This window comes from Aquarana catesbeiana, linkage group LG04 (genome assembly GCF_042186555.1).
Source record: "Aquarana catesbeiana isolate 2022-GZ linkage group LG04, ASM4218655v1, whole genome shotgun sequence".
Taxonomy (NCBI): Eukaryota; Metazoa; Chordata; class Amphibia; order Anura; family Ranidae; genus Aquarana; species Aquarana catesbeiana.
Genome location: NC_133327.1, coordinates 669512495 through 669524922, shown reverse-complemented (window position 1 = coordinate 669524922; position 12428 = coordinate 669512495). Strand labels below are relative to the sequence as shown.

At 42.6% G+C, this 12428-nt stretch overlaps 1 protein-coding gene across 8 annotated transcripts in view; it reads left to right on the top strand.

Moving 5' to 3' along the window:
- Positions 1-12428, top strand: part of CCDC88A (coiled-coil domain containing 88A) — a 265646-nt gene that overhangs the window by 225527 nt on the left and 27691 nt on the right. For 6 of the 8 annotated variants that reach the window (XM_073628603.1, XM_073628602.1, XM_073628598.1 and 3 more), the window contains 2 exons: positions 4237-4308; positions 6846-6926. In XM_073628603.1, coding sequence (XP_073484704.1) covers positions 4237-4308; positions 6846-6926 — 153 coding nt within the window. The remainder of the gene's footprint in view (positions 1-4236; positions 4309-6845; positions 6927-12428) is intronic. The other 2 variants (XM_073628600.1, XM_073628605.1) reach the window with 1 other exon arrangement.

The window sequence follows — 12428 nt, the reverse complement described above, 5'->3', positions numbered from 1 at the left end:
TAGGCTCTTTGTTAAAATTCTTATCCCAACACTTAGGCTTTGGCTCCTGCTCTGCCAGTGCCGTTTCCCTGAACTTCCAGTCTTCACAGGAAAGAGTTGAAGGAGAAGTCGGGCCAAAGCTCTTTAGGCTCTATTTCTCCTGTGGGTCAGGGGAGTATACTTAGTTTTGCACTCTTCAAATCTCATCTGCTGTCAGCTGATGTTACTCATCCGCTGTCAGCTGATGTTTCTCATTTGCTGTCAGCTGATGTTACTCATTTGCTGTCAGCTGATGTTACTCATTTGCTGTCAGCTGATGTTACTCATCTGCTGTCAGCTGTCATTTGCTGTCATCTGCTGTCAGCTGTCATTTGCTGTCATCTGCTGTCACTCATTTGCTGTCATTTGCTGTCATCTGATGTTACTCATCTGCTGTCAGCTGATGTTACTCATCTGCTGTCAGCTGATGTTACCCATCTGCTGTCAGCTGATGTTACTCAGCCGGTCCAGACTCTAAAGAAAACATGACTTTAATGTCAGGATCCACCTAGACCGGCAGCTGGCTAAGCCTCTCAGTGCGCCGCTGAGGGCCCCTGCACAGCAGCGCTCCAGTGAGCACTGGAGGGGCAAAGCAGAGAGCTGGTGACTGACAGCCTGCTCACTGAAGATGAGAACTGAGTAATCAGTGGTCTTTTAAACACTCAGTTCTCAGTGTAGAGGTGGCGGGGGAAGGAGGGGGGGGGGGGGGGCGATGTAGCATCGGATTGATGCTGCATTCACCTGGGTGAGTATGTAATTTTTTTTTGTTTTTTTCCCGCACTTCTTTTAACAGTGGACAGTGCAGCCTGGAGCCAATCTGTTGTCCCGGAGAAGGTAGAGGAGTAGGCCATTCTAGGCTACGGGCTGTGTGTTTCTATTGATGCACACACTATAGGTAGACACAGTCCCTGCATACAAATGCGGCTCCATAGGATGCTGCAAGAGAAAGGGGTCTGGAACATAGGCGAGGATTTAAAGATAAAGGACCTGCATACTTTAGTAAGTGATTAAAGCAGCTGTTGAAAGTGCTTAAAAAGACTGAGGGTTTAATATCACTGAGAAGGGGCCGCAACCAAATAATGACAGTACTGGCTGCTAATAAAAAATAAAAAAAAATCTGCATGCATGGAGGTCTGCTACTGCCCCAAATTCAGACTGGTGCCATCCACCTTTATTGGTCATACCTTAGTTGGTGGGAGTGGGTGTTATCTGAACTATAGTGGTTTCCATACATAAAATTCCACCATTTGAGAGGAAGTTGTGTTCTGCTGGAAATTTAACTTGGAGAGTTATCTCCTGAAGCCCAATCAAAGTATCAGCTATAAATATACAGTACACTTTCTACTAACAACCTTCATTTTTAAAGCCTTAAACCTGGGGTCACACTGCCGCCGCTTTGAACATCCCTGCGCGACTTCATCGCGGCTTGCATACGACATCTTTAACAGACGTCAATGCAAGTCGTATTGAACTCGCACCCAAAGCAGTGCAGGAACCTGACTTGAGTCGCATCGATTTAGAATGGTTCCATTGCTGTTAATGGGGCGTGACTTGTCATGCGACTCTAAACTCTCACGTTGCGGCAATGTGAACCGAGGCTGACTCTACTTACCGGTTATTGCTGCTGTAAAGGAAGCTTGAATAGGACTGTGCAGCTCACACCGAGGCACCAGAGTCATACATGGAGTAAATTTCAGCAGATGAACCGGCTAAAATTGGAGCCGTGGGTGGCCCCGATGGTATCCTCCCATCAGACATCCATTAAAGGATAAGACCACCTTTGGGAACATGTTACATATTCCACCCGTTTTTTAGGGTGGAACATGTAACGTGTTCCTACTGCTGCAGCCTCTTCCCGACTCACCACCTTTAGTGACAGTGAGCTGGGGATCTTCTCCCCAAACTCGCTGTCACAATTTTTAAAAAAAATATGGCCATGCAGGCCAGAATTGAATGGAAGAACTACAAGTACCCACAGCCTTTGCAGCTGTCGGCTTGTAGTTCTTAATGAACTACCAGGGCACTGTTGAGCACTCTAGGTAGTTCATAGTTTCTGTCATTGTGTAACTACCTGCCCATATGAAGTAGGAACAGAGTGCTCACACTGACAGTCTACAGGAGTCCTGTATTGCACCCGAAATTTACTGATCACGGGTGTAATGCTTTGCAAGCTCCTAGTAATAATAAAAATGCTATTTTTTTTTACTTGCAAAAAAGATATGCATTTATTATTTTTTTTGCAAAGGTGAATTTATCCTTTTAATCTAAAAATCAGATCCAGTCACTCTTCAGGTATTCTGACAGCTGTGGGCGCCGATTGTCAGTATACAATAGAAATTTCTCCATTTACGCTTTTTAGCTTGGATGAGGAAATAGAGCGATTTTTCTCGTTCAGTGCCTGGTCATTAATCGGCTCTCAGCAACAGACCTGTTTAGACACGCCCCCTCTCCTTCTCTGACATACAAGACACTTTTGCTAAGGGGTGTGGCTGCTACTCAGCTCTGACAGTACAGGTTACTGTCATGTGAGGGCAGAAAGCAGCATTTTCACAAATCGAAACATATATTTTAAGGCATTTTCTAGCAATGATCAGTTCCAGATCAAAATATATGATAGTACAGCGTTATAAAGAGGTAAAAAGAAGTGAATCAAACTGGCTTTAACTTTTTAACTCATAATTTTATTTAAAATATTTACTTTTTTTAAATCCCACACTTACATCTATGAGCAAAGTCATCAAAGCAATGCATAAAAATATATATTACTGCAATGACAAAGGCTCTCAGTGTGCTCTGAATCCCCCTTTCTAATTTTGTTGTCTGACTTCTCAGTAGATCTAACAGTAAGAAGGTGGCATGGTGTTTACTGTGATTTCTCTCAGAGCAGCTGTTTCCCAGCATGCCGTACAGACGCCTTATGTCTGACCTAATGGCACTGTTCTCATGCTTCACAGCTATATAATGTCAGATTTTTTATTTTTTTTATTGAGATGGAGAGAAGTGTTTCTAATGACGGGTATGTGGAACAGTAACATTTTGCTTCTAGTCAAGTCCACCGGTAGATTTTATGGTTGATATTAAGATTTAGACACTGATAACACTATGGGGTCAATTTATAAAAAAACAAAAATGCTTAAAGTGGTTGTTAAGCCACTATAAACTGTATAAACCATCCGCACTGCCTCCTATTGTAGTGTCCCCCTCTGTGTGTGATTTATAAAAATAAATGCTGCAAATACCTCATCTCACTGCCGAGATTGCAATCACATGACTGTCCAGCTTTCTCCTTTCCTCCTCTGAGAGATGCAGTGGGCGGGGCTAAGATTCCCCCACTGATGTCAGTCTGGAGGGGGGGGGGAGGAGAGAGCTGGCTGGTCATGTGATGGCAATCTCGGCTCTTAAATGAGGTATTTACAGCATTTATATTTATAAATCATTCACAGAGGGGGACACTGCAATAGGAGGTAGTGCTGATGGTGTATACAGGTTAGTGTTATGAGAGCAGCAGGAGGGGCGGTCCACACACAGACAAGAGAGGGGAGGGGGGAGGAGGCCACAGGAGCAGAGAGGAGAGCAGATAGCAGGCTTCTGATGACAGAGGCACATAAACTGACCACGGTGTCAGGGCTCAGCAGCCATGATACACCGTGGTCAGTTTACAGAGGGGTGAAGAGAAACTGGCAGGATCGGCCAGGTATTTTAGGTGTTACAGGGGGCCAAATGACACAGGACAAGCACTGTATCATATAACATGCTTTAAAGGAGCAGGTATGTTAACACACCCTTTCAGGATCAGGCATTCGCCCAGCTGAAACAAATTTTCCCTGTATTTTGTCCAATATGATTATTTTCTAGAATCTGCTCCATCTAGTGTCCATAATGCAATATTTTCCTGAAATACCTCAATCTTTAAAATACTGCATTGTGGCCACTAGATGGGGCTGATGATCATAAAAAACAATCATATTAGACAAAACACAGGGGCAATTTGTTCGAGTAGAGCAAATGCTTGTGAGCTTCGTCCAGTGAATGTTATTTATAAATAGACCCCTATGATTTTTACACGATCAAGATCAAAACCATACCTGCAAATATTTGAATGGATTGGATTAACCTGACTTTCAGATGTTGCAGTTCTTGGTGCAAAGTTCACATTTTGAGGACGATGCCACGTCTCTTATCTTATCATTGAGTTTAATGCCACTCTTTGTTTTGCAGATGGCGCTTCATATGAAGATGTCAGCGGGCATGGTGCAAGTGATGATTCTTATAGTGGTTCCACCGTTCCTGGTAAATATCCACCCTAGGGCTTGTCAAGGATAATGAAAACGACGGTCACTCATTGGCCATGTTTGACACAGCTAAGCTGCTTTTCTATTGCATTGAACATGCTCCACAATTCCAGTGTGCTCAGCTGTTCAGGTTCTCAATGATGGCTCATATTTGTAATGTTAAGGTTTATTAGTCTTCCAGTTATTGTTCACCAATTGAACATAAAAAAATACATAAATTGAACCTATACTCCATGTTCATCTTTTAAAAGTCATGCCTAAGTCCAGATACCAAAAGATGCCTGCTTTAACCTTTGTTGGTCAGCAAAGCCCCTCTCTGATGCAATTTTTTTTACCTTTACTGGGGCTTGGACCTGCCAACGACCCTTTTTTTTTGCAAAGTCCATCCAAGTACTAGGTGGGGCTCCCCAGAGGCGAAGCCTATGGGAGGGGGGAACCTGACCATAAGGCCACGTGCCCTTCTCCCAAGACTTTCAGGACAAGCCAGAGAACCTGCACCTTACTATTTGTGAATGTGTAAAGTGCATAATGCCAGGCAAAAAGTGCAAAATAATTAAGTGCTTAGGGTGCCAATGTGCAAGACAAAGTATCTGCTAACTGCTATTCTACTGTCTGATGAGATGACCTCCATGGTCAGTAAGGGTACACTCATTGAACAGGGGATGACTATGGTTGGCGCTTACTTAGGAAATCAGGGAAAATCAAGCCTGTGTAACAAAATGAAAATAAGTAAGAGAAAACTATTTTGCATATTAAAGGTAATAGCACAGGGAACCTGTTGGCTGCCTCCTCCAGCCTTTCCTCTGCTCAGCTAGGCAGAGCGAGGAGGCAGCTTCTCCTGGTTCAGCCTCCCTTTTGGTAATTGTCTATAGCAGGGGTCTCCAAACTTTCTAAACAAAGGGCCAGTTTGCTGTCCTTCAGACTTTAGGTGGTCAGTGGGAGAAGAAAATGCCCCAGCATCAGTGTTTCAGTTGGAGTAAATAAATTACATAGCACACATGGTCATTAGAAGGAGGAATAGTGCTCCACCATTGTTATTAGTTGGAGGAACAGTGCCCCATCATTGGTGTCAGTGGGAGGAATAGTGCCCCATCATTGGTGTCAGTGGGAGGAATAGTGTCCCATCGTTGTTGTAAGTGGGAGGAATAGTGTCCCATCATTGGTGTAAGTGGGAGGAATAGTGTCCCATCGTTGGTGTAAGTAGGAGAAATAGTGTCCCATCATTGGTACTTGTGGGAGGAATAGTGCCCCATTGTTGTTCTCAGTAAGAGAAACCGTGGCCCATCATTGGAATAGTGTTTAATTGTTTATAGCCATAGGAGGAATTATGTCCCATTGTTGGTGTCATTGGCTAGAATAGTGCCAGTGGGAGAAACAATGCCACATTATTGGTATTACTGGGAGGAATAGTGCCCCAAGGGGCAAAAAAGACACGCAAAGGGCAGCATTTGACCTGCGGGCCACAGTTTGAAGACCACTGGGCTATAGATATGCTTATCGAAGGAAGTTAGCCCGATGTGCAGATCCGCACCTGGTTGGATGAGGGGGAGCTTTGGGGCTAATATCTGTGCCACATTGTAGTGCAGATAATTGTTTATAAGGCACAGAAAATTCAACATTCCTGTGACCCATCGCAATTTGTAAATTTTTGGTGCGCAATGTTGCAACTCCTTTTTTTAACATAGACGCACTATGTTGATTCAAAACAATGTAAACACAATAGTTTATCAGGCCCGCTGTCTTTTTTTTTTTTTTTTTTTTTTTTTAGTTTTATCTCTGCCTGGCTGTTCTAGGAAGAGAGGCCCATAAACATTTTTTTAGTGCCTAAAGAGGTCAAAATTTGTCATTTATTTTTCCAGGCTAACGCTCCCATCTATATACAAAAATGGTGGTGTTCACAAAGCAGCAGCCTTAGCCAGGATCTGGTCCCACTATTAATGCAGAGCTATGTAGGATTATTGTGGGCCTTTATCGCTTTAATGAATCTCATATACATTGGTCTATAGCTCCACCAATTATATCAGAGCGCGGGGAAGTGGGTGGTTTGGGGGTTTTCTTGGTATCAGTTGGGGTTGTGCTGAATCTTCCTTCCCCCTTTGTGGTCAGCCCTTTTAATATTTATTTTCCATTACTGGTCATTGACTGGCCTTCAAAATCATGGAGCACAACATTTTGACAGGTCTTGTAAACCAATGGGGGAAAAAATGTCACGTGTAATTTTAGGAATTTTGTTTTATTGTGGACATGTCCCATTGTCGGTGTTCTTCTTGCGTTACTCTGGTTTGATTGTACCAGTCCACCTTGCCATGTGTTTCTCTCCCTTTTTTTTTTTTTTTTGTTATTACAGCACTTTTCCATTTATAACTGTCATGGCCGCTCTGGCTTTGTGTCTGTGCTTTGGCATAGATGGGCATGCTGAGTTTGAAAATGAATGTATGCATGACTCCTCTGCACTCTGGGCATTTGTGGATCAGAATGTAGCCATGTTGTCACCTGCTAAATGTTTGTCACCGTTGTCTCCAATCTCTCATCCAGCTCCCAGACCAGCCAGCCTTGATAGTGGCAGGACATCCCTTAGTAATAGTAATAATAATGCTTCACTCCATGAAGTGACAGGTATGCTGTAGACATTTTGTATTATTATTTTTTTGTGCCATATTTATTGATGTCAACCATTTCCCTCTTTAGGTTCATTTTAATTGTATCTAAACCCAAAACCCCAAAAAATGTAATATATTGAAGATTAGTTCTTGGTGTGGTGGCTGCAATTCTTTTCTTCTACAGTAAAACCTTGGATTGTGAGCATAATTCGTTCCAGAAACATGCTTGTAATCCAAAGCACTTGTATATCAAAGCAAATTTCCCCATAAGAAATAATGGAAACTCAGATGATTCGTTCCACAACCATTTATTCATAAGTCCTTCAGTTTATAGTCCATATAAAAAGATTATAGCAATGTGACCAGGTTGAGAAGCAAAATGATACCCCAGCTCCACTGCCAATATGATGATCTATGAACTGTGATCCGGTGCTCTAGCCAGGACGTTCAGGGCCCAAAATGCAGTACTTGAATCAGAAAAGGGCTGGCGACTCGGATGCTCTTGAATAAAAGTCTTTTATTGGGTTACATGGGCACACGGGTACAGGCTACGCTGATGCGTTTCGGCTAAGGAGCCTTCATCAAAGCTTTGATGAAGGCTCCTTAGCCGAAACGCGTCAGCGTAGCCTGTACCCGTGTACCCATGTAACCCAATAAAGGACTTTTATTCAAGAGCATCCGAGTCGCCAGCCCTTTTCTGATTCAAATGTGACCAGGTTGTGTATCCATAAAATGTCCATCCACAAATGGAAGCCTCCACAAGGGGATTGGAAGCAAAATCCAGCCAGAGCTACAGAGTATAAAAGAGAAGAGAGGCGCCTCTAAGTGTAGCAATATGTTGCTAAATGTTGTACCCTCATTAAATGTAACCATATTGCTACACTTAGAAGCGCCTATCTTCTCTTTTATACTCAGTTGTGATATGACCCTATTTGTATATCAAGACATCGCTTGTATATCAAGTCAAAATGTATAAAAAAAATTTAGCTTGTCTTGCAAAACGCTTTCAAACCAAGGTTTTACTGTACTTTGTTTTTACCTGGTATTCTGATAAATTGGGGATTTCCAAACTACGACCCTCCAGCTGTTGCAAAACTACACGTCCCATGAGGCATTGTAAAACTCTGACCATCAGAGACATGACTAGGCATGATCAGAATTGTAATTCCTGAACAACTGGAGGGCCATAGTTTGGAGACCACTGCTTTTAAATAACACACTTCCTGTCCCTGGGTGGCTACCTCACTCCTCCACTGTATCTATGGAGGGAGGCATGGTTGTCACCCTAGGCGGCTCTCCTGATATGGACTACAAACCTGTCTGTATCTCTTCATCTCTATTACATGGAGGGCAGGAAACTAGGTAGTTTACAGAAGAATGCTAGGAAGGAAGATTTTCTTTGGTGCAGCTCACAAGAAATGACGCGGACACTGCGTTTCTGTCACGATCAACAGGTATTCTCCGTATTCTCTCAAAATGTTCTTAGCTTGAAAAAAAAAAAAAAGAGAACAAAATCAGCCAGCACATCTAAGGACTGTAAGCTGCAATATATTTCATTTTGTTCTTGGGTTTAGTTTAGTTCTCCTTTATTAGTGCTGTACAAAGAACTCTGATCATTAATTCTGATGGGTTGCTGCACATCACTGCATTTTGTACCCCAAAATCATCCGTTTTTCCTGGGTTTTTTTCCATTTGTGTGTGTTGGTGTTTTGTTGTGGAAGTATGTAGTCTACCATTTAATGACTTTTATTTTAAAAACACTAGTTGCCTGTCATACAGATTCTTTGGGTTCTGATTCAGTACAAGTATAAAGCTCAGGAATTTATTGGCTGCATGTGAGCCAACAAATATTAAAGTGGTGTTCCGGCTGAAATTATACTTTTTAAATAAAAATACCCCTATAATACACAAGCTTAATGTATTCTAGTAAAGTTAGTCTGTAAACTAAGGTCTGTTTTGTTTATAGGAGTAGTTTGTTATTTTATAAACTTACAGCAGGCCGTGGCCATCTTAAGTGTGGGCATCTGAAGCCAGACTGTATTTCTTCCTGGATCTCATCCTTGCAGATCTCGCAAGTGCTCAGTGCAGCACAAGCAGTGTAATAGGTTTTAGGTCAGGTTTCCATAGCAATGGCAGTCTCAGAGGAAGTTGCCGCCCCTTCCCAGAAGGCATTGCAAACAGGAAATGATGCGATGGGCCATGGCCAGGGAGGAGGAAGTGAAAAATGAATACAGCAGATATACAATAGGTGCTGAGAAAAAAAATTTAAAAATATCCAATTCGTTTACAGTGCACAGTTTAGTGAGGGATGCTAAAGAGTTGTAAAAGTGGGTGGAACTCCACTTTAACCACTTGAAGACTGTGCAATTTCTGGCACCACTTGTTTCCATGTGAAAATCCTTTTTTTTTTATTTGGCTAGCAATTTACTAGAACCCCCAAACATATATTTTTTAAAGCAGAGGCCCTAGAGAATAAATTGGTGGGTATTGTAATGTAACATGGTATTTGCACAGCTTTCTTTTGGGGAAAAAATACACTTTTTTAAATCTGAGCGCTAAAAAACACAATACATAACCCAATGTTTTTGTAAAATATAAAAGATGAGGTCACGCCGAATAAATGGATACCAAACCTGTAATGCTTTAAAATTGCGCACGCCCACACAATGGCAACAAACGACGTAAATTTTTCTATCCATAGGCGACGGTAAAAAAACTTTACAGGTTACCACTTTAGATCTACAGAGGAGGTCTAGTGCTAGAATTACTGCCCTTCATCCGACATTTGCAGCAATGCCTCACATGTGTGGGACGATTGTGGTCTGCGTGTGTGCGGGACCAACGCATGCATTTGCCTTTGCAAGCTTGCATGGGGGGGACAGGCACTTTAAAATATATATTAATTTTTTTTTAATTATTAATTTATAAAAATGTTTTGTTTTTACACTGTTACTTTAATTTTTTTTTTATCACTTTTATTGCTGTCCCAATAAATGTAAACATCCCTGACAGTAATAGGCATGTGATAGGTACTCTTTATAGAAGGATCTGGGGTCTGTAAGACCCCAAATCCCTTCTTTGCACTTGAAAGCATTAAAAATGCCAAGAACGGCCTTTTCTATTTATTTGATTTTCAAAAAATAGCGCAGTTAAAGGGTAACTAAAGGGGTGTTTTTTTTTTAAACAAACATGTCATACTTACCTCCTCTGTGCAGGTGGTTTTGCACAGAGTGGCCCCGATCCTCCTTTCCTAGGGTCCCTCAGCGGTGCTCCTGGCTCCTCCTCTGCTCTCCGCCGGGGCACTCGTGCGAGCGCGCTCCCGTGTCCTGCTGCTGCGTCTATTGACACAGACAGCAGGACTCAGCTCCGCCCTCTGGCTCTTGCGTCATTGGATTTGATTGACAGCAGCAGGAGCCAATGGCTGCTATCAATCTATCCAATCGGGACCCGAGACATCGGCTGGAGCTGGTGTGCTCGTCCCTGTCACTGGGAAGATCGGGTTTAGGTAAGTAAAAGGGGGGCTCTGGGGGGCAGCTGCAGCACAGGTTTTTCACCTTTAATGCATAGAATGCATTAAGGTGAAAAACCACAAGGATTTACATCCCCTTTAAGATGCCGGGAAACTGGAAGTGATGACATGTCCTCGCTTCTGGGTTACCTTAACGGCAACCTGATCAAAGCAGATTACAGCTTTCTTCAGGTCTCCGACTAGCAGGTGGACATGCTGGCTAGTAGCTCGGGTCTCCCGGTGGGATGGGAGAGCCGGAGCAAGCTGTGGAAGGTGGTGGGAGGAGGGGGGAACGTCCCCTCCCGCTGCTTATAATAACAACCAAGCGGCTGGTTAGCCATTTCGATTGTTCTTACAAGAGAGCCGACCGTCAGCCCTAAAAAAAAACAGTACCGGGGTGATGCCTGCAGTTGCGGGCATCACCCCGGTACAACCACTTGAAGTCAAATGACGTACCAGGTACGTGATTTGGCAGCAAGTGGGTAAAGTCAGAGGAATGGCATGACAGCCAGATTGAAGGCAACAACTAGACGTGTGCGATGCGTTTCGTTACGAATCTAAATTCAGACATTTTCTTTGGAGATTTGGATGTATCCAAATCTCCGAATCACAATAGTAACGAGTTTAACGAGTCCGAAATGAACGAAACAAATTGATTCGTTTCATTTGGATGACGTGATGTGATAGTTTGCGCCTTTTGTTAATGTTTGAAGCATCCGAAATAACAGACCGACATAAGAAATTATCTAAATTGATTGGGATCCATTTTGTTTTTATGCTGCATTACATATAAAATAGAAACATAATGCAATAAATCCATGTACAAATTTTTTTTCATTTTTTTTTTTTTTGGGTAAAATATGGGCGAGTTAAATTTTTTTTGTCTTGCCATCTGTGTCCCATTAGGAAGATTTCCCTTTTCACCTCCTACCCTGTAGACTTAACAGGAAGTGAGAAGTCTTCCCAATGTGAGGGAATCCCCTCCTAGACAGTAGGTGTCACAGGAACAAGTGTCCGTGTTGAAAGATTTCCTTTTCAGTTGGCAACTAAAAATTGTGGTTTTACCTTTACTTCCATTTACGGTCATGTTGGTGGTCAGGATAATTAGAGAGGATGAATCTCCCGAATTAGGACTTAGTAATAAAACCTGACAATGGTTCTACCTCTAAATCTAATCTGCCCCTAATACCTCCCAAATATCATAATGGCGTCCATGGGCACCAAAGAAATAGTAAGCCACACCAAGCTTCATGTTGTAATAATTGTTCACCAATTTGTTTTCCTCTTCTGTCCATCTCTGGACATTTGAAGCTAAACTCAGCAAGAGAACAGTAGGGAGAAGAGTGCAGGGGGGGGTGCAAAGAGGAGGTAGTAGGCCCTTTTATAGCTCAGGTAACCTAGACTACTTTTTCTTGTTTGTTGGTTTGTACAGTTAAAAAGCATTTCTGTATATAAAGCAGACCCCATGTTCTCAGCAGTAGCATTTTTTAAGGGATTGTTTCACTAGTGCAATCACATGACAAGAGGCAGAGCTTGTACAAAAGTAAATCAACTTTCAGGTGTGCCTAGGGCACTTTATATATACACTATATTGGCAAAAGTATTGAGACACCTGCCTTTACACGCACATGAACTTTAATGGCATCCCAGTATTAGTCCGTAGGGTTCAATATTGAGTTGGCCCACCCTTTACAGCTATAACAGCTTCAACTCTTCTGGGAAGGCTGTCCACAAGGTTTAGGAGTGTGTCTATGGGAATGTTTGACCGTTCTTCCAGAAGCACATTTGTGATGTCAGGCACTGATGTTGGACAAGAAGGCCTGTCTCGCAGTCTCCATTCTAATTCATCCCAAAGACGTTCTATCGGGTTGAGGTCAGGACTCTGTGCAGACCAGTCAAGTTTCTACATCCCAAACTCACTCATCCATGTCTTTTTTATAGACCTTGCTTTGTGCACTGGTCCAAATAATTTGGTGGAGGGGGATTCTGGTGTGGGGTTGTTTTTCAGGG